Raw genomic sequence first — 27349 nt, forward strand, 5'->3', positions numbered from 1 at the left:
GTAGCCAGTATTAATGTTAGGTTAAACTTTGCCAGATGATATTGCAAATATTTCATCCATGTATGACTTTATTTTCTGCTTTCTCCATTTTAACTGTGAAAGATTTAATTATGTGGGGCATTTGGAGGTGCCATCCTCAAATCACAGGTTAATAATGATTGCTTAACCATTTTACTTGTTGAATAAGCTCCTAATAACATAATGTTTCAAAAAATCTTCCAGTAATTTCCCTATTCCTGTTTTAAAATTTCTATATTCATTTTTTACAAAGTCTAGTTCTATGTTAAAAATGATAATCGCTCTTCAGCATTTTAAAACCTATGTAAGGCAATTAAAAAGTGAGCATATTTTGTGCAAATACTGTAGGTAAAACAGAAGTAGAATAATGTTAAGGAAATATACTCTATCTCCTTTTTTATTTCCATGATATTTTCTACTTCTGTTAAATTTAATTGAATTTAGATTAATAAAATCTGCATGCATGGTTATAATTTTTATGCATAATAAAGACATATTCTACAGTATTTAGTAGTTTACCCTTAATCTATAATGCTAGAAATCACAGAAAATGACAGAAACATCTAACATGGTGCTTAATTCATCACCCCAGCACACTTTCTTTGTCATTTTCTTAGCTTGCTTAAAATTATTTTTTAGGACGTATGTCCAATAATTTTTATAGGTGGGTTCCAGAAGTATTCAGATGATCATTTAATACAATGGTATTTTTTTAACTGACATTCTTACTATACATGTAAAGGTCAGTTAATTCTTTTAAAGGTACATAGAAAGTTATGAAAAACTATCAATGAACTAGACCAGATCTGTGTTATTTTTTTATCCAAAAATGCTGTCTTGAAATCAGTCTATTAAATTCCAATCATAAGTAGTGTAAATCAAATGTCATAATAAAAACTTGCAGATTATGTTTATAAATTTAGCTAAAGTAGGTTAGATGTTATTTTGACTTCTATAATATTTTGTAAACAAGAACTAGATGAAAAAGAAGAAAGCAAAATGGAATGAGTGAGGATCTAACACTGTTATAGTCACATAGTTTTGGAATTAAAAAAATATAACCTCATAAATATTTTTCTTGCATATTGTAAAGCATCCATTCAATCTAATGTATCTAATGATTATGTCTGACAATATAATAAGAAGCAATCCTTAAGCTAAATATGTATTAATTTCCTCATAGGTACAGCATATCATTTAACATGAAATATATCTATAGTGATGCTTAAGCATCAATTATTGTTTACTCAGTGGTGATAGGCAATTAATCAACAATTCTTAAATTTATTCTGTGAGGTATCTTAAAGGGACTTCTTTTGTTCTTACTGGTATTAAATGAATATCATGAAGCCACTTGTGGAATTGATAACATGAATGTAGTATTTTCTCAGAAGGTGTCGATATTTTTTTATATTCTAATACCTACATTGATAATATTTCAGTCTTGAATCATAATTGTTTGACTAAGATTCAAACAATTTATTATGCATAAAACATGAGTGGTATTGCAGGAAAACAAGAACAGAAAAAGAATAGCTTATGTTAAATTTTATTATTTATCAATGTTTCTGAGCAATATTTATATATTAATGGGAACGTATATGGTAAAAAATCATACACAGAGAGTTCAACATATATCTGTGAATTCCATCTTCTGCAAGGTAGCCGCTTACTATATCTGAATGTAAATTGTGCTGCACTAATATGAAATATTTAATAGATATTGAATTTGAATCAACCTAACCTATTACTAACAGCATACTATTAGTAACAGTGTACTATTACAACCTAACATAATACTGTAGTAAATGGATACAACAGCAATAGCAATAGCAATAGCAGTTAGACTTATATATCGCTTCACAGTGATTTACAGCCCTCTCTAAGCAGTTAAAGAGTCAGCATTTTGCCCCCAATGATCTAGGTCTTCATTTTACCAACCTCGGAAGGCTGGAAGGCTGAGTCAACCTGAGTCAATCCATTTTGCCTCTTTTCAGCTGCTGCTCTTGCTATTGGCTTCAAAGTGTCTGAAGTCACATTTACTCTTTAGCAACTGACACAGAAATTTTGGGTGTCTTCTCCCAGACACATGATTTCCAGAGCTAAACACAAAGTTTCCTGGATTGTCATTTGAGGAAAATAAATTTCCTAAATACTGGATTTTAATAGCTAACAACTACTTTGCTGAGAACATTGTGATTGGACTATTGTGACTATTTACTGAGCTGATTTAAAATGGGTTTATGATGTAGTCTTAATAATTATATTATCAATTTACACAATTATGTAATAAAGACAATACACCATGAAGAGTTTGCTGTGAAATACTACAATTTTTTTCTGTTTTCAGTTTTAACATGTTTTTCACTTCTAACTTTTTTGTAATGACATGATTATAACCATAACATCATTATTTTTTCATTAAGCACTAGCATGTTCGAATGTGCAGTTTCATTTTAATTTAGCTAGAGAAATAAAGGAATAAAAGAAATAAAGCTTTTAACATACCTGCACAATTTCAATGGCTTTGGGCTCAGTGTGTTATAAGTCAAAAGTCAATTGATTTTAGAAAATTGCTATAAACTTCATAATGACAAGAAATCAGAAATAAATTATCCTGTGAGCATGTCACTGAAAAAGACTAACTTAAATTAACATTATGCTGAGAAAACAGGAATTACCTCAGCTTTCACTATCCTTATACTTAGTTATCTCACTTAAAATACAATCCTCAGGTAGGTGGAGCATAGGCCTTTTGACTTTATGAATTATCTACATATTATAATTTCACTCAGTATAAAATACTAATGCACTTTTCCCCTTTTTTTTCTATTTGAAACACAAACCAGTCACTTTTCAAAGAGGAGATGGAGGACTTATGAGCAATGGAAGGTATACTTATAATTTACAGATCGTACCTCTTTTTGAATTTCTCATATGTTTAGCTTGTTTAATTTTTTTTAGGAGCTAGAGACAGAGAGAGATGATCAGATGTAAAAGTAGCAATTCTAGGAGGAATTAAAAGGATTAAACTGGCTTTTAATGATCTGTTGTACACTTAAGGAAATCAAGCCCAGATGTTTGATAACTCCCAGATGCCCAAGAAGAAATTAGTAGAAAATATCAGAAGGAATGTATTCATTTGTTTTCAGGATAGTTGTTGCATTAATTAGGCATTAGTAAATGAAGTTGCTGTTGTTTAAGAGACCTTATTGGCTTCCATTAAATTGCAGTGAATGAACAATTACACACAATCGTTCACAAAATAAATGATTCACAGAAGATGAATAAGTTGTAAATTGATAAGACTAGATTCTACAACTTTGGCCACTCAATTGAAATTGATAAAAGTTGATAACAGACCCATATATCCTCATATATTTTCTCAGTGCCAATATGGAGACTGTAATTAGGATCTGGTAATAACTTCCCATCTCCCATTCAATCAATATTTTAGCAAAAAAGGGATTAAGTCTAATGAGAGTACATAAATGAAAAGCAAGCTGTGTGATCGTCTTATTGCCGTTTCTATAGAAACCCATACTTCACTCTGAAATTATACAGAAGGGATTATTGGGAGTGCAAAAAAAAAAATACTGTCATAAATGTAATGTACAAACATCTGATGAAAGACCTAATATGAAATTCTGATTCCCATTGTTACTTTTTGCTTTTAAAAATGTTAATACTCTCAATTTATTTGCTTCATATTTTCTCTCCATCTTTATTTATCTTACCAAATTTTAGGAACAAGATTAAACCTAGTGTATATCTTGGAATTTAGATTAAACCTAATGTAGATCTCATCCATTTGTTTCAGTCAATACATATTCTGTCTTCAGTAGTTTACAAAAACTGAAAACAAACACATGAAAATCTGCTGTCATAGGTAGAACTGCTACTTTGAATTTTCCATTAATCCAATTCAAACTTGCTTGCTTTTAAATTCATGCAAGAGCACTCAGAGGAAAATCTAGCAACTTCTAGATAGCAGACATACATTTGGTATGCAGGAAGTGAAAAAATAGTCACCAGAGGACTGGAAATGGTTGATATAGAACAGTCACTTTGAATGATTATTCCCTTGAGGTAGCAATTTATCATTTCTTCCTGGCTTAGGATCTTTCAGTGGTACAGCCTATTCCTTCTTTTCAGCCCAGACAATAGAAGTCATTTGGATTACGGCAAACTGTTGCATGGGTATACCACCAGTTTCTACAGGCAGTGTGTCAGGTTTATACAGAATCAAAATTTACTCTGAAGATTTTTAAGTGCACAGATTTCACCGTTTTAATATAAAATTACTTTACAAATTTCATAGAATTGTTACAACTGTTTGTGTCGCAAATTGAATGTGTTTATTACAGTTGCATAGATTTCTCACATTAATACTTCATTATTGGATTTCTTTAGTCGGCCAGGCTTGTTAAATGCAAGTGATCCAAGTTATCCTTGGCTTGCGGATTCTTGGCCTGCTACCAGCCTTCCTGTTAACAACAGTACCAATGGACCAAGTGATCTTGGGAATTTTGGTCGTGGAGGTACATTTTCCAATTTCTTAACATGTAGGATGTATATGGCAGGATACATTGTTTCTTTATCCAACAGGTTTGTTAGAAAAAATGTCGATGGAAATATAAACAATGAAAATAAAAAGTACCAGTAATGATATATTGTTACACTATATATTTATACGAAAGCTTTCTATATCATCAAGAGGTTTACAAAATAAAATATTTATTATATTTAGTCAATTTTATAATTGTTCTCCTGACATAAACTCACAATGTCATACAATTAAAACAGCATAATATTGTAAAAATAAAGTATAATAAAACCGTTACAAAATTCATCAATTAAAAGCATACTATCTGGATGTATTTGAAAAACACAAAAAGCTTCTGATGTGTGGATGTGGGGGAAGGGGAGAAATAAAATGGCTCATCAAGGCTTTACAGAAGGCAGACCCTTCAGATCACTGGGGGATGGTTATGATAGAGAAGGTAGGTCTCCTGTGTCCCACAAATGATATTGCTGAAATGACAGAATCTGGAAAATACCTACCCTGTCAGATCTTATTAGATTGGCAAAGATAATCAGAAACAAGTGATTCCCCTGTGCCATGAAGAGCTTTAAAAGTGATAGCCAGCCTCTCTTGAATTCCGTCTAGAAACCCACTGCTACCCAGGGCAGCTTGCAAAGTAATGAATTGTCATTAAGGACAGTCCTGTTTAAAGCACATTGCAGTAATCTCAGCCACAGGGAATCACATGGTATACACATTTTAAAAATAAATAAACTAGAGGTGACCATGAGTAAGGTGGTCCAAGCCATGGCTCTTTAGGCAGGAGGTATGAATCCAGTATAACCCCAAAATCACACAACAGCTCTGTTTGAAGTGGTAGTCCCATTCAGAACCAAACATAGAACATCTGACATCCAAAATTCCTGAAAATCCACAGCCACTCAGTATAGCCATCTAACATCTGTAGTTCTAACCATATAAATCAAAACTCTTTCAATAATCCCATTGATTGACTAAATATATAGCATCAGATACAAGATATCCTGGTTCCAAGCCCATCGGTTCCAGTTAGATTATGACCTTACATATCATAAACAAAAGCATAAACAGAAATCATTAGTTAATTTGAAAGTCAGTGCAATCACTTTCAATGGGTATAAAACTAACAATGATCAGGAGTATCCCAATCAGCAACCTGGCCTTAGCATTCTACTCTAAGCAATTCAGTGCAAGAATCTGAATTAAAATAGAGTATAAGTCATTGACTCCACTGTTAAAATACTCCTATTTTTAAATTATTCTTTCTAACATTTCTGCCTTTTTAAAACTAAATCAATTAAGTCCCTGCAGTCTGGAACAAGTGTGAGTAGCTCTTCATATTCTTCTGGGCAACATCTGTTCTGGTCCTTGCAAAGTGCAAACATATTCTTCCTCATTCTTCTCAGGGTTAAACATTCCCAGTTCATTCAGTCACTCTTTATAGTCCCCTGATCATTCTTTTCTTTGAACCTATACAATTCATCTATTTGTCTGTGAGTGGTTCTCAGAAGTGGAAGGTGTGCTCAAGGTGGGCAGAATAAAGAATTCGCTTTTAAACTGCATTGAGTCTGCAGAGTCTATAATATAAAAATGCTATAAATGAATATTATTTTAATTTGGACACTTGATTTCTGATTCATTATTTCTATATTTGTCTTTTGGCTGCCCTGTGAAAATAATAATTCATATTTAATTTGACTATTCAGATTAATAATTAATGGTTGTCCTTCTATTATACTGTTTTTCACAAATGCTGTTGTCAAACTACACACAGATCATAGTATATCAGGGTAATTCATTTCTTTTCCTAAGCATATAATTTTCACAAATTGTTCTTAACCTCACTATTAACTTGTGAGAATTTGTTTATTCCATTTATTGAAATAAAATGAGAAATAAAAAGACTTTGTACTGCATTAGAGTAAATATTAATATTGTGATAATTATTCTGGATAAATAATATTTGCCCACTTAATTTTATAGTAATGAAGGTCATTCCCTTGTATTTCACCTATTGGATTAAAATAATTTTGAGGAATAATCAAATAATTTCATCTTCTAACATTAAATTTAAAGTAATTCTATGTTTTAGCATATTTCAAGTTTCAATTCGGTGAAGTTCTTCAAAATGAAAAAGGAAGACATTCCAAAATAATTTATTCTTTTTATTTTGTCTTCTTAAAATTATCCAGATGATTTTAAAAGTAAATACATTAAAATAGTATTGACTAAGACTCTTTCAAAAGAATAACTGAAGATATCTGTGTTCATTCAGTAGTTTGTTCAGTGCTCGCAAGATGGAATGGGGGAGCGGGTTACAAGGAGATTGTTTCTTCTGTGATTTTTATCATATCCCTTGAGCACGACAGTGTCATTGGCACTGACATAAAATGAACAATTGGAAATAGTGTTCAGGACAGAAATATTCCAAGCTTCATTTTCACAGCTGAAGATATGGAGGAAATATGGCTTTTAAGCAGTGAGATGTGAAGGACAAGTGCGAAGTTTGTCAAAGATGCTGATAGAAAGGCATAGGCTGTACATCATTTTCCCTTCACTGGCTCATGGAAACTGTCTCAGCTGAAAAGCAAATGTGCAGCATGATATATTTATTTTTCATATTAAAACCTTGATAGCTTAGTATTTTTTTCTTTATAATACTATTTTTTTCCTTCCATTTCTCTGTTTGCATCACAGATGTGCTACCTCCAATGCCAGGGGATAAAACCGCCACAATGCTTTCTGATGGAGCCATTTATAGCAGCATTGACTTCAGTACCAAAACTAGTTACAATAGTTCCAGCCAAATAACACAAGCTACTCCATATGCCACAACACAAATATTGCATTCCAACAGCATCCATGAATTGGCAGTTGATTTACCAGATCCTCAGTGGAAAAGTTCAATTCAGCAGAAAAGTGACTTAATGGGATTTGGTTACTCTCTTCCAGATCAGGGCAAAAGCAACAATGGTGATTCTTGTTCTTAATTTTCTTTTATGAATATGTTCTCTGCATGGGAAGAAAATTATGGTTTGCCCTCTTCTGTTCCCACTTCCTTTAATGTATCTTGCATGTATTCTAAAACTTTACAAATACAACTAATTGGATTATGCTATTTCAGTTTCTTTCATCTTTTGCCAGTTTCGTATATCTGCACTGCATCCTGCTACCCATATGATACACTAGGTTAAATATTTAATACATCTTACTTATAAACTGATGAAGAGCTAACTGCATGTTGTGCATGTGCTATAAACTAATCACAAGAAGGTACTATGACCTTTGCCCTTCAACCCTTAGCTTTGCTTTACATCCCTGACTACCGATTGGCTGAGGGATTGTCTAATAGAATGCCACACAACCAGTCACAAGATTTCAGCACCACCAGCTCTCACAACAGTTCAGAAAGGAGTGACAGCCTCTCAGGTTGGTTTCAATATAATTTACATAAGAAGGAAGTTTTTATTTTTAATTCAATTTTATAAACCTAAAAGACTCAAGATATATGATCAATTACTGGGTATAGCCCTTGTGTAAACATACCTGAACGAGTCATACATAATCATATATAAATTGTTATTTTGCTTTTTTGAAAAATATACTTTATTTGTTTAATTTAAGAAGCTAATTTAGAGAACATAAATTATGTAGGAATTTACTTCCTATATATCTGAGCATTAATGGAAATTTTATTTCATAAAATTCTCAACTTTCTGGAGCAGTACTTCCTTTCTATAAATTAATCACTTTACAGCTTTGATTTTCTCTAAGGATATTTATGAGGGTTTTTTTATTGCACATACTATTATTGGTCACATATTCTCATACAGCATCACAATATCTCTGAGGTCCAGTATATCAATAAATTCAGTAATAGAAATATATTGGAATTGAAAGATAAGCATTTAAAATATTTAGAGCTATATCCAAACATAAAGCAAAGGTTGTATGCTGGATATTGTAGTGTAATTATTGTATATGCCATCAAGATGGGTCACAGTACATAAACCACAATATAAAATCCCACTGCAATATAACAAATTATATTATGCATGCCATATTTTTTAAAAAATCAAAATTTAAAAATGTGTGAAGTTATTTTTAGTATTTCTATTGTTTTGTCAGTTTCTATTTTTATTATTGTTTACTTATTTCTCGATACGTATATTTTCTGTAAGCCCTATATTACCTTTACCCATTCATAATTCTTCTGTGTAATTGCCTAATTCTGTTTGATGTTTCATTCTTCTTTGGCATATAGCACATTATGACCAAATATAGTAAGATCATTAGCTATTACTAAATTTGAATTTCCATAAAATGCGATGTAGTCTCATCATGTATATGTGTATTCATTCTCATCTATTTTTTTCCATTCCTTATTGTTCATTTCTCCATGTATAATCTTTTTTTTTTCATAATTGGGACGGAGGCTATGGAAGTGAATAGATTCAAAGTATTACACTTATACATTATTTTTGCATTTTTAGCTGAATGCTGCAAACCTAGTCCAGCAATAAACTGCTTACAGAATTTTTTTAGACTTTAACACCCACACTTGGCTTTGTGTCTGGAAATAAGCCAAATGAATCATATTTGGGGTTGTGTTCTTAATAACTGAGAAGTCAGCCTGAGAAACAGTATTATAAATACTCTGTGTTTTGAAGCACTTTGTTCTGGTGTTTTATTTTTCCTAACACATATTGCATGAAAATTTAAAACAGACAAAATAAATCTATAAATACAGTTTTGACACAAGAACATTTTAACTTTTATTCAACTTATGATTCATTGTGATTAAGTTATATAGAGTTTGTTAAATGAAAAGAATTAATGCTTGACAATTATACAGGCTCCTTTCACACCACACCACTCTACTATTATTTCTAACTTATGTCAGCTATAACATCTTGCTGTTGATATTAGTAAAATAAAAATAGAGAAAAGTTCTTTTCATGCTTTCACTCTTTTTTTACATGTGCCATCTGGAATCAAAACTCTTTCTGGAAATAGTAATATGTAAATAATTAACTTAGCTTCTTCATATTTTTGTAATGCTTCTTGATTTCAGGTGGGAAAGGAGGAAAGAAAAAGAAAAACAAAAATACTCCCAAGACTCAGAAAAATAATGGGTCTACCTGGGCCAGTGTTCCTCTCCCACCTCCTCCAATACATCCACTTCCAGGAACAGAGTTAGAACACTATGGGGTGGATCCACAAGAACAAGGGTAATGTATTTTCCTTAGAACAATTTTGAATCCATATCTGACAGCTAAAGCTAAATATTGTCAGGTGGAACAGCCATTTATTGTGAAGTTTGAAGAGAGATTGTAAGCGTAAGACTATACATTTATTACAATAGTGTTTTAATCCATCTGACTCAGTAACCCTTGCTCCATACACTTCCATTACAAATGCACATTTTCATCTCTCTACTGAAAGTTTAAGAGAAGATTCAATTTCAAATGATCTTCCATAGATAAGGATGTTTCTTATAAAACCTTAATTGCTACTGGTAATGTCATGTCATGTTCAGTATGGTTTCTTTATTCTCCAGACTGTATTTCTCAAAGAAATATAGTGCTTAATAATTCACATCAATAGCATGGACCTCAGAGATCTAAGAGTGTATCTAAGAGATCTAGTTGAGATCTCCAGGTAATCATACTTAATTTCTAAATCATAGGGTTCCCATACTTTATAATACTTTGTAGAATTATTATTCAACTCTAAGCCCTTTTTATATAATATCTTAGAGATGGAAATTCCAATCACAATGTTTCTTGTATTAATAATAAATGTGGACTAGTGGTTGAGGGGCTGTCCCAGAAACCAGGAAACTGAATTGTAGCCCTGCCTTAAGCATGATAGCTGATAGGGTGACTGGGCTCTCTGTCTCTGCCCATCTCACCTCACAAGGTTTTTGGGGGGCAGGGAAGGAAGAGGAAGGAGTGTTATGTATGTTTGCTGCCTTGAGTTACTTATAAAAAGTAATAAAGTCAGAATAAAAAATCTAATAAATTAATTTTAAAAATGACCACCCACATAGAATCTATGCATATGTTCATAATATTAAAAAAAAGCAGTCTCACCCATTACCATTGAATTGATGGACTTCTTTTCACTGGCTGTGTTTAAGTGAAAGCTAGTCTGTGTCTGTTGCAGATACTTAATTCCTAAACTGAACCAGGGTTAAATTCAAAGGTCTAAATTGGGTATCAAACTCATGTCGTCATGGTGGTGTCACGTGACATATTGGGACTTTTTCCCCCTTCGCTAAACTCAGCATGGACATGACCAGCATGTGACACATCTGGCCCACGGGCCGGGAGTTTGAAGCCCTGATCTAAATAGACTCTTTCAACTCTACAGATATATGAAATGTATAACTCTGAGTTCATTGTGATATTTATTGGAATGATTTAATATGTCCTAGTATACAGTAGATATTCTTTCATTTAATTCTTCAGCACATATTTTCTTTATGAAATGCTTTATGAAACTTAAAACCCATGGTTAATAATGGAACCAAGATCTGGTACAATAAAAAACTAGGAGAAAAAGAACTGGAATTTCCCCAAAATGTTTCCCTTAATTCATTCAGGGATCATTCAAAATCACAGTGCTGAATAAATAATAGTTATGACCAGTCCTCAGCATTTTGTCTGTGCCAGCAACTTGCAATCACATGATTACAATGTGGGCAGTTGCAACAGATTATACCTGATCAATTGCACTGCCTTAAAGTCATGTGATTGCCATTTGCTATCTTCCCTGCCAGCTTTCCCAGAAAATCAATAAAGCTAGCAGGCAAAGTTACAAGCCACTAGGGTAAGTTTCCCCCATCTATGCACCCTTCCCCAGTCCATCTGCATTTAAACAATGCCAAAGCCTTGAGCCACCGCACACATCTTCCTCAAGCCTCAACACATCTCCCTTGTACTATCACATATCCTCCACGAGCTTTGCTGCACTTCCCTCATATCCCCATGTATGCTCATGCACCTTCACACACTCTCCTAGGCCTTGCCACATTTCCCTCACACTCTTGTGCACCTCCATTCATCTTTGTGAATGGATCCTTCCTGTACCTTCCTCAATTCCTGTACATCATCATGTACTCTCTCCAGTTGTCATGCAACCCTGCAACCCTCACCACACCATCTTGGCACCTTGCCCACACTCACACATCCTCCCTGAGCCTTGTTGCACCTCTCTTGCAGTTTTATGGATCTCCTTGCACCCTCTACTGCCTGGCAGCAGTTACATATCTGCCGCCAAGCTTACAGGCAGCATAAAATTGCAACTTCCTTCCAGCTTCCTCACTGACTTGGTTGTGGGAAGCTAGCAGCAACTTTGCTCACCTATCAACGTGGAATTCAGTTAACAATGGCAACTGCAGGGATTGCTGTCGCTAAGTGATGCAGTTGCAGTTTATGATCACATCACTTAGCTACAGAAATTGCAATCCCAATTGCCATTGTAAATCAAGGACTAAATATTTAACATTAATTATCTGTCCAGTTATAAATAATACTAGCAAAACATACATCTGCATTTGTTCCATAGTTTGCACAATGATTTGTTTGCTCGACATTGCTGGTCATGTCAGCCAAAGGAAGGATATTTTAAAGACACTAGCAAGAGCTTTTTATTGTTGATTAGAACACTGTCAGAAATATCAAGTCAGAATAATATTTTTGAAAAGGGAGGAAAGATAGAATCTTAGCTTTACTGAAATAAACAAGTGACATGCTTATTCTAATTCTACAACCGTATGCTAATACTTCGCTTAGTAAATACCCTTTAGCTTATTTATTTTATTAGGTCTTATTAAAATCTTACCTTTTTCCTGCAGGAATTCAATGCAGTATACATTTATTGCCCCTGTGTGACACTTCCAGGCTCATAAGAGACTGGTGTTGTAGTCTGAACATTTAGAAAGTCACCCTGTGAATTTCATGGTTGAGCAGAGTTTTAAATCAGAGTGCCCTTAACAACAATGATGGATATCTGCCATGTTTATTACATAATTGTTAAAACTTTTAAGACTCAAATGTGAACCAAAATAATTTATTTTGTAGGTACAACAGTGATGATTGGTGCTCACCTTTACCAGTCCAGACATATTTGCATCAGGGAATGGAGGATGAACTTGAAGAAGATGACAGAGTTCCTACACCTCCTGTCCGAGGAGTGGCTTCTTCCCCTGCAATCTCTTTTGGACAACAGTCCACTGCAACATTAACTCCCTCTCCCAGAGAAGAAATGCAACCTATGCTTCAGGCCCATCTTGATGAGCTGACCAGGGCATATCAGTTTGATGTAGCAAAGCAAGCATGGTAAATGTGACCATCATCAAAATTCATGCATATGGTTAAAAAACTAATAGATCAGCAGATAGACATAACTGTATAATAAATAATGAATTTGTTAGATTAATTATCAAATGGATATATGCAGATTACTTCCTCTTGACAGAATCATGACATAAATGGCTTTATCACTCAAACTATCAACTAATGAATATAAATTTCTTGAATTATATGACCATTTGTTTCTTTTTTTAAAAAAATAAGATTATTTGTTTTATTAAAGGTGATTCATAAAATGGATCCCATTGCCTCCTCAATTTCAAAAGCCCATAAAATAGATATATAAAATATATTTCTTATATAAGGACTAGTGAGTTGTGGAAAAAGGGTTACAGATAAGTAAGTAGTAATCAACGATTTAATTTTGCTTTTATGCTTGAGTTGCTAGTTCACATATTCCCTTTCGAAGCTACATTATATCAGGTACAAACTATAACTGTACTGTAGGAATGATTAAGGAAAATTTGTGGACCTCTTGAAAATCTGTATGGGTAAATATTATCCTAGATTGAAAGTTTTAAAATATATGCATCCGGGGTATTTTTTTCAGTTAATTGTAGAAAGTGTTGCTGGTTACATCCAGTTCAAAGTTGACCTGAACAATCATGACAAGCTGAGTGTATATAAAACTATAATAGGATACAAGACTGAGAAAAAAGTATTTATAGTATAAGTGGCCTGAATTACAAGACGTACCATACAGTTGTCCCAAGTTTTAAAACATTCTATAATGTCAGACTGAAGTTTTTCTAGGATTTTACATTTCAGTTTATAGGTAGTAGTAACTATATTTGAAAGAATGCTAACACATATGCAATTTGTGTTATTAGTTTCAGCCAACAAACTGATCATGAATGCTTGGGTTTCCAAAGTACAAAATAAAGGAATTTGAACATGATTTATTACAAAGAAGTTGTGACCCTACGCATCCTTTCACAAATAGTTTTCTCATCTAGTGATTATGATTTTCAAGTGAATAAAACTTAAATCCTTTCATCTAGTCATTCTAGAACTGTAAATTAGGTTAAAAAAAACAATTGCCATACAAATACTTTTATTTAAATGCTTAATTACAACCTACAGTTTTATCAATTCCTAAATAAAATATACATCATTATATTAATTAGTACAATAATAATTATTATTATATTAACATAAATGATCATTTTACCTTTTCTGGCGATTCTCCTTTTCTGTTTTCTGATTCTCCTTTTCAAGTTTTACTCACTGGTTCTATCTATACAAGACTTCCACAGAAAATTGCTGGAAGGGCATAGTACTCTGCTGAAATGAAACCCAGTGATGGGACATTCTCTCATGCAGTATTCATAAAGAAAATGCTATGCCCAAGATAGAATGGATGAGTGGATTAGAATGGGAGAGAAAATATAATGGAATTGCCTTTCAATTAATATTTTCAGAGAATTGTCTCTATCCTTTGAAAAAAAAAACTGACTTCTCTTAAAGTACAAGGCTTTTTCATGGAAAAATAATATGGGTCTTTGCACTTTTTGTGTAGCCACTCTGAATCAGTGAGAATGGAGACTATAGAAGGAAATGTTTTTAAAATACATCGCATTTTTTACTTCAAATATAGGGGGTATCATTACTATGTGGAGCTTTATACTGTTTCATTTGCTACCAATTTGCCTTTTTCTATGTTCTCCTTATATTAGAAGCACCAAATGCAATCACTTAGGTTTTTTTAAAAATAACCCAGTTCATATGCCCAGAGACCATAGTTCTATGAAGGCTAGAAGTATTTTTAAATGCTTTAAAAAAACAACAACGGTGAATTTATAGCTTATCCTGCAGGAACAAGCTGACTCCCTTGTTCCTTATCATCTGAAAGCCTATGGAATTTGGAAGAATTGGTGCACCCATAGAGACTATATGGAAAGCAAGGGTTAAGGGGTCAATCAATTCGTTTCTATACTGCTTCTGTGACCTCAGAGAAGCAGTGATAAATGCTAAAATCCTTTCATTTCTTGGCAGACATTTTCTTAAAATAGAAATTCTCTGGGTCTCATGTAATTATGGTCCTGGAAAAAGGAAAGTCAGGAAAACAAGCTTGGACAATTGCAGTGATTCTTTCTTTCCCTTCCTTCCCTTAATTAAATGTGTTCGTGTTTCAGTGTTTCACATAAAGTTGATGGAGAGATACTTAGTAGCAATTTAAGAATCAGTTTAAGCTTAGGAATTACCAGCTTTTAAAAAATCTTGCTTAAATACAAACAAATAATAAACATGAGAGTGGTCACTGAAATTAAAGATACATAGAGCTCACTGTAATGGGTTGAGAACTTTCTAGCATTCCCTAAGAATTTTTTTTAATGGAATACTGTTATCCAGTCTTCCTCTAGAGTTTTAAAAGCTGAAATACCGTACCTTTTCCTATAGTATCAAATTGACATGTTATGGAATTAAAATAAAATGTTCCAAGGTGCACTGGTATGTTTTATCACAGTACAGTAACCTTTGCAACTGTTTGAAATCTTACATTGTGTGCTGGCAAGTTGCCTCCAAACGCAGCTGCCCTGCTGTCTACCCATCATTTGTCTCAAGCACTAATCTTACAGTATATATACAGATTTCTCTCACATGCTTTAAAATGGAGGGAGTAATTAAACCTCATTATCCATCTGCAATTAATTCCCTGAAATTGATTCTTCAAGTAGTTATCTTAAATTCATGTAATCCATTCTCATTCCTTCTCAGAAGAATTTCCTGTTATTTCCCAAGTGAACAGAAACAGAAATATCTCCATAGGTGTACATGGTGAGGAGGTGAAGAAGGATTGAAGATGGGGGAGCGAGACTCCTGATATTTATTATGAGATGAGATGAGATATTGTTGTTATGTTATGTTGTTATGTTACTTTACATTATGTTATGTTACATTGGGGCTGGATAGTGTAGTTAAGAGCCGAGGTGGCGCAGAGTTAGAGTGCAGTACTGCAGGCTACTTCAGCTGACTGCTAGCTGCAGTCGGCAGTTCAGATCTCACCAGCTCAAGGCTGACTCAGTCTTCCATCCTTCCGAGGTGGGTAAAATGAGATTGTTGGGGCAATATGCTGACTCTGTAAACCGCTTAGAGAGGGCTGTAAAAGCTCTACGAAGCAGTATATAAGTTTAAGTGCTATTGCTATTGTTGGAGTGTCACTTTTGACAGGGAGACCAAGGTTCAAATCCTGGCTGGTACCTATCTTACCAGTAGAGTCCTTGAGCAACAACATGCTAATGTTTCATCTGCCTATCTCAAATATGAGAGTGACACAAACAAGGAGTATTGTGGCAGCTCATACATTGCCCCAATTAACAAGGTTTGCATAAGATTTTGGGGTACCACAGCATTGATGATAAGTGCACTACTGGAACAAACCATGCATAGACAAGACAAAATAATCTGGAATTGCTACTACAACAATAGATTTAATGAGAGGGGATATATGAAATGTGTGAGTGAATTGTGGATGGACAGAAGACCTGCATCCCCATTAACTGAGAAACAATGCTTCAGAACAATGAAGAAAAAGCTGGTGCCACAGTTAGAGATAGATCAACTACACATTATTCTGAACTCAACAATACCTGAAAGAAAACTGGGGTGCAGCCAACAACCGAAAATAGAATGTTACTGCAACCTGCTCCTTTACAGAGCATAGCAGCAGGCATGGGGCAAAAGATCATGCATAAAGTAGTTACAGTGAACCTTCAAAAACCTGTTTATCAATGGTCAATTGGGAAGTACCATCAGATAGTATGATAGAAGATGTTAATAAAACCTGTAGGAGATGACCAGGCTGAGCCCAAGGGAGAGGTCAAGCACTTCATCAGTCTTGAGATCCTTTGCACCCACAAGAGATCTAAGTGCAGTCCACCTTGAATTGATTTTTCGCTACATTCAATTTGCTATGACTGTTACTAGTTCAGATTATTGTAGAGAGCATGCAATAAACTTGTATTTATTTGAACTGCCTTGCTTCATGATTACTTACACTTAACAAAGCCTACATGAAAATCCCTACAACCACCATACCTCAAACAAATGTACTGGTATATGCTATAGTTGCTGTAATCCTAGGCTACACAGTCAAGAAGACTAGCAGTACATACCCTCTCTGGAAAATGAGGTTAGAAACTAAGATTAAGGTGAAGAATAAAGGAGAATATTTGTAACTCAGGGTTGAAATGAGGGGTCCTTGGTGGTCTCTTAACTTGGTTGTTTTCTGCAACCAGCTTTTCTTGCAGATGTTTCAATACTCAAAGTAGGTAACATCATCAGTGTGAGTAAGGAGTGGAGTTTGCTCTCAGTTTATATTCTAGTGGCTTACCCTGTCAGTGTTGGTGGGGGTGGTCTTAAAAAGTTCTTTGGTTGAGTTGTTTACTACTAGCTTGTTTGGCAGCTCCTTGATTGGGGTATTGTTTACTTCTTGATTGTTGTCTGTTATTAATCTTGGAGTTAATCTATGCTCATAAGGGTGTTGATTGCTGGTAGAAAGGTATTTTGGTTTTTTTTGTTCCCTTTTTGGCTTGTAGATTGTCTCTTTTGTATGTAGATATTGTTTATGTCTATGTGCCTATTGATAACCAATTTGTCAGAGTACCAAGTCTCCAGAAATTCCCTAGTGCTTTTGGACTTGGCTTGGTCTAGGATGGTCCTAGTTTCCTAGTTGAACCTGTGGTTAAATCTATCCATATGTTGTGAAATTAAAGGGTTTTCATCATGTTTTCTGACTGCTACTTGGTGTTCATGGATGTCTTCTGACAATCTTCTGCCTTTTTGTCCTACATAGTGACAGTTGTAGTCATTACACTATGTTATAGATGACTCCTGTTTTTTCCTCTGGAAATGCAGGGTCTTTTGGTTTACTTAGGATGTTTTGAAGGACTTTAGTCGGCTTGTATGCTATGCTGATTCCATGTGGTTGTAGTACTCTGTTGGTAGTTTCTGATATGCTGTTGATGTGTGACAGTGTTATTCTTTTTATAGTTTATGTTGGTTGTGCTATACTGGGTTGAGTGGTCAGGCACTTTTTCCAGCAACCCTGAACAGGAGAAAACGGAAACAGAACATTTATACAAATCTCCCAACAAAATGGATATCCACATAACTTTATCCAAAGAGCTTGATATTTCCAAGGAAGGGTGCATGGCCTTCTTTTGGTCTAGTGACAGAATTACATCTTTAACTGGAAGATCCTGGTGCTTGATTTTGTTTCCTCTCTATTCCAAACAATTCCTCCTTCTCTGTTAAAAACCTGAGAAATTATTTTAAAAATATTCATTCCATCAGTGCATATGCTCTGATGTCTAGCAATAAATAGGGCTGTTCTCTTGATATCCAGTATGGTGTGTGTACGTGTACATCTTCAAGTCACTGTTGTCCTCCTGCCAGGACAACTTCCAGCAGTTTTCTTGGCAAGATTTCAGAAGTGTCATTGCCTTCTCCCTAAAGCTAACAGAAAGTGTCCAGCCCACCGTCACCCAGTTGGCTTTGTGTCAACAAACCAAGATTAGAATTAATGATCTTCTCCTGTGGAACATATATCTCTTCATTCATTCATTCCTTGTACAAAATTTTTTTTTGCCCTTTCCTATGATACTTCCTCACAAGTTTGTATTGCAACCATTATGAGTCATTTGACATATTGGAAGACCAATCAATCAATCAATCAGAATAGAGCTAGAAGGGACTTTGGAGGTCTTCTAGTCCAATCCCCTGCCCAAGCAGGAGACTCTATATCATTTCAGATAGATTGACTAGCACACACAAGATTTTCATAAGTAAATAACTAGATGAAGAAAAAAATACCTTAAAAATAATTTTCAGGAATTGGTGAGTTTTGCTACTCTGATTGGGGACTAGCCAATATCTGGTTGATCTTTGTCTCAGAAGACTAAATTAGGCTCCCCAGTTTTGACTCAAAATTTATTAGAATTGACTTTTTACTGTGGCCTTGAAACTATTGATTTCCTTTCTTATTTTCTGTAGGACAATAGCCCATGCAACTTTCACTTATTAATTATTTTAATATTTTATCTTAATGTTGCTTCTGCTTTTAATTCTATTACATATTAATACACCTTTGGAAATACAACTTGAGTATTTATGTAAACTAAAAAAGTGAATAGAAATTTGGTAAAATATCACACAAATTATATATCAATAATTTTACTGAGATAAATTAATATTAAATAAGTTAAAAGGCTGTGTTGCATTATCATTGAGTTAAAAATGACTGCATCACTTTCAGAAGTAGCCATAAAATATGGCTTTATCATGATATCTATATCAACATAACTAAGAATGCTATTATGTAAACATTTTGTCTTAGCTATCTTTTGAGCTCTAATAGTAATGAGGAAAATCCTTATATATGTATCTTGACTTTTATACCCCCACAAGTGCATCAAACATATATTCAAGAGATTTACTATTTACTTTCTTTAACAATGATTTATCCAGAGCATTGAATAAAACCTCAAATTAGGATACATTGTATTACAATGATGATAATTGGCTGTAAAATTAGGAAATAGAAATGAAAAAAAAAGTTTTAGAGCGCCTACAAATCCTTCAAAAGTGTCATTTTTCTCCTTAAATATACTCATTCTGCATTACCATTAAAACATATTTCCAACTGATTGCAGTCAGCATTAAGAAAGATGCATAAATTACACAAATGGCCATAAACGGCAATTTAAAGGATTTAAGTTTGGCTAGATAATGGTCTCAGCTTTTTAAATAAATTGGTAAGTACAGTGCTTAATATATGTATTTTCCTTTTTGTTCTAGGCACAATCAAATCAATATTCAGCCACCCCAGACCCCAGCTCCCCCATTAGGATATGTCTCTGGAACATTAATATCAGATTTTGAAGCAGACATTCCAGAGGATGAAGATGAGGATGATATTGAAGAAGAGGCTATAGAAATCACAAGGCCATTACGAGACCTAGAGCATACTTCAGGCTGCAGCATGGACAATCTTGACAGTTCTATGACAGGTAGGAAAAAAACACTGATAAACCCTATTTGTGAATGCAGAAAAAATGTTATAAATAACAAACCGTGAGTTACAAAATCAAAAACAAAAATAATCCAAGGTAACTCAATCTGAATTGATAATAAAATTACTATGGTAGAAATGGACAATATTTTTTTGCCTTTGGAAGCCCAAGCATGCATAGTCCACATATGTGATTAAAGTTATTTTGATGTATTTAGTTATTTAATGTTTGCGACCACACTGCTTTCCAAACTATTTAAGTACGAAGATTTCAAAACTAAATGTACTTTAAATCCAATCCAATGCCTTTATTTGAAAGTGTGATTTCTTAGTGTACCTGTATGCTAAGTGCTTTGCCTCAATTTTCTTAGAATTTCTGACATAATTTTTAAACAAAAATTCTCCATATTTCTCCATATACCTCAAGTTAGCAATAGACCATATATCAAAACATCAGGTTTTTTAATGACTGCTTTTACTTCTATCACCATCTTGTGTGTGTACAGTAATTGATCTTCATATTTATAATGTTGTTAAGTTTTAGGTTTTAGTACGAAGAACATTAATATATGCTAACCCTAATCCTAAATCGTAGGGCAACAATATTGTTGGTGCCTACTTAGCCCAACATGTTGAACAACATTTCTAAATTAAAATATCCATATGAGTGGTAAATGCATATTAAGGTACTTCTTTCCAGAACTCTTTTATGAAACCAAGGGAATCAAATATCTGTGGGTCTGTCAGTTATTATAGATGAAAACATCATGAACTTCATAAACATGAGATTTTTCATTTGTAAAGAAAAATAAATTGAAACCATTTAACCTAATCTTTTTGGAATTTCAGTCTTCTCCATCTGTAACACCTTTTATTTTTTCTTATTGCTGAAAGTCACAAAAAGTTCTCAGATTTATTCAAGCTGTTCTCATGCACTTAGAACATTAAGTAGTTGTTCAAATGTTGCAGAGCAGTAAAATAATAGGATAAAATGGCATTTTTCTGTGCCTCCATTACAGTTTTAAGCACTAAAATTAATTTATGATCAGTCATCAATTCATTTACTTGCTATTTAATGCTAAATCCACCCTTGGAGATGAATCTGTATTCCTGCATCCATTAGACTTGAATATAACTCAGTTTTATAATATGATCTGTTAATTACTGCTTCATTTTTTTTTAATGAGATAAAAAAAATATCATTTAGGTTCCTTGTTTTGGAGCACACTTATGAGCAATGAGCATCTTATTTCTACCAATTACATAGAACTTTATAGAAAACAAATGTACAAAAATAAGAATTAAAATATGTATTATTTATCTAAACATTTCCATATTATGATTCTAATAATTTAATGGAAGTAATTATGATATCACAGTTACTTAGCAGGGATACAAAAACAATGGAGCTATCACTAACACAAATATTGCATTACTGAGTTTACTGGATAATTTTTTTATTTATCTAAGTGATTTATATGGTCACCAGTGGTGGGTTCCTCCCGGTTCGGCCCGGTTCCACTGAGCCAGTAGCGGTGACAATATGACATCACCAAACCGGTTCTGCCCACCCCCCGCTCCCTCCATCCACCCACCGCATTATTCTTACCTTTTATTTGGCCCCACCCCCAATCTATTGCTGCCTCCTGAGTCCCAGCTGATGGCTAGAGGGAAAAAAACTGTTTAAACTCTTGCCGCAGGGCTTCAAAGGGTCGCCCTACAGCTGATCAATGTTAAAAGAAAACAAATGAGTAGACCGGTGCCTGCAAAAATACATGAGTAGATCAGTGCCTGCAAAAATCCATGGGTAGACCAGTGTCTGCAAAAATACATGAGTAGATCAATGCCTGCAAAAATACATGGGTTAAAGCAGTTAAAAGCCTGGTAGACCAGTACCTCTGCTAAATCCTAAATAATTGTCACATGACCATCAATCCACACCCACAAAATAAGCCTCACCCACAGAACCAGTAGTAAAAAAATTTAGAACCCACCCTTGATGGCCACCCAACCTGCAAATGACAACTTTGGATGGCTAACCTAGGATTAAAAACACAGAACAAAAGAGCCAACAAAGAGAAAAACAGGAAAGTACCACGTAGCCCAGGTCAAGTCATGATGGCCATAAAACAAACAAACAGGTTTTCAAAGCCTTATAAAAAGTGAAGCAAGATCATAGTCATCCATACCTTGGAATGTAAGCTATTCTAAATGATAGTATACAGAACTGGGAAGATGATTTTGACACAAATATTCAGAAAACATTACCTAGGCAAAAGAGCATGAAAGTATTTTTAAGTCCATAACAACAAAATAACATTCAGAAGTGGCTCAGGAAGATGCAGTGAATTATAAGGAGGAGGGAGGTACAGCACAAGCAATGAACATAAAAAAGCAAAAAGAAACCACACATTAAAAAAGGATATAAAATATCAACCAAACTTAAAATTGAAAGAACCAAAAGGGGATCCCACTCAATTGGACTTGTATGGAGAACTGGGGAGGAATGGAAGCGATCTTAAGAGTTTTTGTAAACAAAGTTGGTCTCTATCATATATCAGGAAAGAATATTTCAGACCACAGGGATAGGCACTAAATATATACAATTCCGAAGTCCCATGAAATTGCAAAATTTAAAAGGGGGAACCTGGACTGTATTTAATATAGCAAGTTCTCATTTACTGACTTACTATTCAGCAACCATTTGAAGTTATGAGGGTGCTAAAAAAAATCATTGAAATCATTTACTGATCAGTCATTTACATGATCAGTCATCATGCTTTGTCCTGTGCATGACCTGTTGTTTTGCCCCAGAGCCTTGCAGTGCAGAATGATTGGAGAGGAAGGGATTACAAAGCACACAATGAGGAATACACCAGGCTATTTGCATAGCATGGTCATGGCTGCTGGCAAAACACATTGCTTTCAGTGTTTATTCCCCATTGTGTGCCTGCCTATAATCTATCAATATTGCTACAGAGATATAGTGCATAATGAATAATAATCAGTTTTCCTGCTTTGGGGTCCAAACTGTCCAGATCAGCTTATGTTCAGTTAATAATTCCAGCAATATATCATATTATGGGTATGATCCAGCTGTTGATGGTTTTGATGGTGTTTCAATCATTCATTTTTGTCTTTAGCAGTTTTCTGACATCTTGGATGTATTCTGTACTAATCACATTTTTAACTTGTCCGTGCTTTGATGTTACACAACTGTAAAATGACTAGAAGCTTGTAGACTTCGTCTGATGGCTCCCTTATGGTTGGACAATTCAGCATTTCAATTCCATTACTGTTCTTGATTTAATTCCAATTAATTGCTACTATAGCATATTTTTCTATTTTCCATTGCTATATCTGTGCTAAAAATTCTTATGGTATTTGTCAATGATTGGATTTCAATTTCTGATTTTCTATAAAGCTTCAGATCATCCATATAAAGGAAATGTGAAATTTTATTAGCATTTTTCTTTGATAACCAAGATTTTTTCTTCAAAATCATTGAAAATGGGATCATTGCAATGATAAATAAGAAATGATAATGAGTCACCCTGAAAAAGGCCTATTATTTCTATTTCTATTTCTATTTCTATTATTTCTTTTCTGTTCTACTGGAATGATGTTGTTTTCTTCCAAATAAGCTTGCTTGTTCTCTTCTATTATACCTTTGAATAATTTGAGCATTGTAGGCAAGCATGCTTATTGGCATTATTAATACTTATGGTTCATCATCCAGTTAGCCAGATGCAGCGCAAAAGTTTGAAAGTTTCTCAGAAAATAAAATGCTGCCCTTGTTACCTTTCTGGTAATTCCTCCTATAAAACAACATCTTAAATGAAAATATTTTAAGAATGTTTTTATTTTTTATTTTAGGCAAACCACATTCCGCTTCTCAGAAACTTCGCCCAACCAGCCCATTTTCTACTGACAGCAATACTAGCATAATCCAGAATCAGAGTCAAAGGCCTAGGCCTAACCCTACCAAAAAACAGCCATCCTTGCCTCATCGTAGAGAAGGCATGGCAGATGGTAAGTTCCCTGGTTTCACATGGCATGTGAAAAATAAATCCATTGTTTTTGTTATAAATGTTTATTAAAATACAATTAGTCATCTAATTGTATGTTTGCATCTTTGTTAAATATCAGAAAATAACGTTATGACTGGGCTTGGTATGTAAAAATTGTTCTACTGCAAACTTCAGAACAATATTCAGGCTTTAGGTAGAACTGTTATTTTATTCATATATATTGTGCATTTAAAACTTAAGGACATTGCAAAGCTAAGTTTTAAGTCAACTGTTTCTTTTATATTGTGTTCTTTCTGTCACACAAATACAGTAAGTATGTTCTCTGTGTTTCAGATCTGCCCATATAAAGCTTACTTGGTCATGAAAGCTCAATATCCTCTTTAATTCTATACATTTAGAGATTATATCATGTTCTCAGGTTTTTGCAAGGCACTTGCTTTTTTAAAACCATATACTATAATTATGTATGTATATGAAAGAGACTTTGGCCACTTATCATATGGTATTTTACATTATGGCTTGCCTGTATTTTTCAAAAATCTAAGAGGTATTTGATGCATAATTACCAGCAACGTAGACTTATAAACCTTGGGTGCAGCTATAACTTGCAAAGCCTTACATACACAGACACACTTCTCTGCATCTCAACAAATTAGCCTAATCCTTTAAATATTAAATTATGGCTAAACTTAATATGATTGCTTTTATATCCATTTTTCATTATCCTATCATTCGTATCTGTAGGGAAAAAAAGTTTCAACAGTTTTTATTTGTCTTGACCCATGTAATGGTAGAGGATATATCTTTGAGCAAATAAGTATAATTCTGGCTTTGCCAACGTTACATCAGAAAATAACTGGTTGCTGAAAGTCGAGTTTCTTTATAGACTAACCAGCATTTCTAACACATGCTCATTGTCATTTTTGTCATTATATATGTTAATTACCTTGCATAATATCACTTAAGATGTTTTAACAGATTGTGTGTGATTAGTGCATACTTTTCTTAATAATACTGTAAACTATTTTTAGCAGACAGGATATGTAGTGGAAGTATTCTTCATGAGAAAAGGGCTGTTTCAAGGGCTAAAAGCCATGGTGGTGCAGTGGTTAGAATGCAGTACTGCAGGCTACTTCTGCTGACTGCCTGCTGCCAATTGTTGGGCAGTTCAATTCAAGGTTGACTCAGCCTTCCATCTTTCCGAGGTCAGTAAAATGAGGACCCAGATTGTTGTTGGGGGCAATATGCTGACTCTGTATACTGCTTAGAGAGGGCTGTAAAGCACTGTGAAACGGTATATAAATCTAATCCTATTGCTATAGCTAAAGGCTGAAATCTAAATTTAAAAGAACATTAACTTAAAGAAGTTCATGAAGTGAGAATTCTAACTGTCCCACTTTCCTCCCACAGCTTCTTTTATTGCTTGGTTGATGTGTTGAATAGAATAAAGAGAGACAGAAGGGAGGCAGAAAAGGAAGAATTATTTTTTCAATGAATGTCCAGATAGTTACGCTGACCACAGAGATTGCCTTAACATTACTAGAAAAATTCCATCTTACAGGTTTATTTGTTTTTGTTTTTTTAAAAAAGGCTCCCTTGGGATATTGGGTCTTTCTGAGTGTGTAGATAACTTGGCAACAATTACAGAGATGGTCCTCCATCTGTAATCTCCAAGAACCTAGTTTCTTCTGGGGTTTTTTTTTTTCTTTTTGCGGGAGAGGGATTGTCCTTCTAGCCTGTAGTCCTGAGATTTCTTGGAGGTCAGAAGCAAACATCCAAATATGAGTCTGCTTAGTTTTATGAAAATCAGCTAACACTAACTAGGTGCTTTTATAGGTTTTGCAAATGTGTAATAAGAAATATAGATTAACTCGGCCAACTAAAATCGTTTTTCTGATAAAATATATCACCTGACTAAAAGCAGTAAAATATACAAAGCTTAATAATTTTAATAGACAATATTAATAAAGCCCTTCATTTTTTTGTTATATAGCTTAAAATGTTTCAGTGAATTTTATAAAACTATTGACATTTTTTAGATCTTCCACCACCACCAGACCCACCTCCTGGTCAGGGAATAAGGCAACAGATAGGTACTGGCCAACGTGGGGGTTCAACAGAAAGAAAAGGAAGCTCTTTAGAGCGACAGCACACAACCAACATAGATGAAACAAAGAGTTCTTTGGATCGTCAAGCTAGAACATCACTAGAGTGGCAACGGCAAACCCAGGATTGGATAACCTCCACAGAACTTCAAGGCCAGCAAAAGCAAGCCTTTGGATCAGGTGTGTAATTGTACATCTCAGAGCAGCTTAGGCGATTCCCTAAACCTGTTATAATGTACTATTAATTTGCTTACAAATGGTGAAGGTCAAGGCTTACATAGCAACAAAGGATATCAATTAGCATTTGACATCCATTATTATTTGTTCTTGCAATGGTGAAGTTTGAATGCACCTAACTGCAAACACTCTGATCGCATGCTTTCTTTTAGGAATTAATAATGCTTCTTATTCTATACACCTGAAGCATTTATTTATTATCTGAACAATTATCTTTAAAGCATATATTCGTTGTGTTTTTTAAGACACAGATCTATAATTTTTGCATGCTTGGTGCACTAAAAATCCTTATGTTCATTAACAAACATGATTCATATATAATTCATATAATTCAGAACATATTTCAATTATGAACTATGAACTAAATATTTAAATATTGCTTTACCACCATTTTGTTTGTTTTCTACTGGAATCAATAGAATTTACATGTATTAATCTTGGTGGAATTTTACTTCTAGGTAATATATTTTTCCCAATAATTTTATTAAGGATTATATTAAATCTATAAATCTAATATAAGAACCTAACATAAAAATGTATTACAAAAGAAACAGAAATATTTAAGTTTAGAAAAAGAATCAACTGCCAAGAAAGAAGTAGTAAGAAAAATAAATTTCCACCTTCATCCCTAGCAAATATATTCATCATTAACAATTTATCATTGTTTCTTAAAATACAACCAAATGCATCTTCATCCCACAACTCATCCTATTTTCTATAAATTCATCTCTAAATCTTCAACATTCCTTATTAATCAGCAAGGGTCCAGTAAAAAATTGAAAGAAAACCTAAGAACATATTTATATAGTACTCCTTTCCATTTAATCAAAATACCCTTTATCTTCCCCTTAGTAATCAAACTGTAATCCAAATTAACAAACATTATAAAAATTAAGAAATGTATCAAAAATGCATATCAAAAATAACAGTCGCTCAAGATAACCATTAAGCATCACCAGAGGTTTCCTTGTTCCAGCCATGCTCAAGTCTTGGAGAAGTTCTAA

General features: G+C 33.9%; 1 protein-coding gene across 1 annotated transcript in view; it reads left to right on the top strand.

The window, feature by feature from the left end:
• The window catches only part of ROBO2 (roundabout guidance receptor 2), a 722028-nt gene that overhangs the window by 682917 nt on the left and 11762 nt on the right, over positions 1 to 27349 (top strand). Inside the window, exons 20-28 of the mRNA XM_070943636.1 lie at positions 2868 to 2910; positions 4432 to 4559; positions 7280 to 7555; positions 7886 to 8011; positions 9657 to 9813; positions 12670 to 12927; positions 19759 to 19970; positions 23849 to 24004; positions 26043 to 26288. Coding sequence (XP_070799737.1) covers positions 2868 to 2910; positions 4432 to 4559; positions 7280 to 7555; positions 7886 to 8011; positions 9657 to 9813; positions 12670 to 12927; positions 19759 to 19970; positions 23849 to 24004; positions 26043 to 26288 — 1602 coding nt within the window. The remainder of the gene's footprint in view (positions 1 to 2867; positions 2911 to 4431; positions 4560 to 7279; positions 7556 to 7885; positions 8012 to 9656; positions 9814 to 12669; positions 12928 to 19758; positions 19971 to 23848; positions 24005 to 26042; positions 26289 to 27349) is intronic.

Source organism: Pituophis catenifer, unplaced genomic scaffold (genome assembly GCF_029215685.1).
Source record: "Pituophis catenifer annectens isolate HBS135680 unplaced genomic scaffold, rPitCat1.0.hap2 SCAF_4, whole genome shotgun sequence".
Taxonomy (NCBI): Eukaryota; Metazoa; Chordata; class Lepidosauria; order Squamata; family Colubridae; genus Pituophis; species Pituophis catenifer.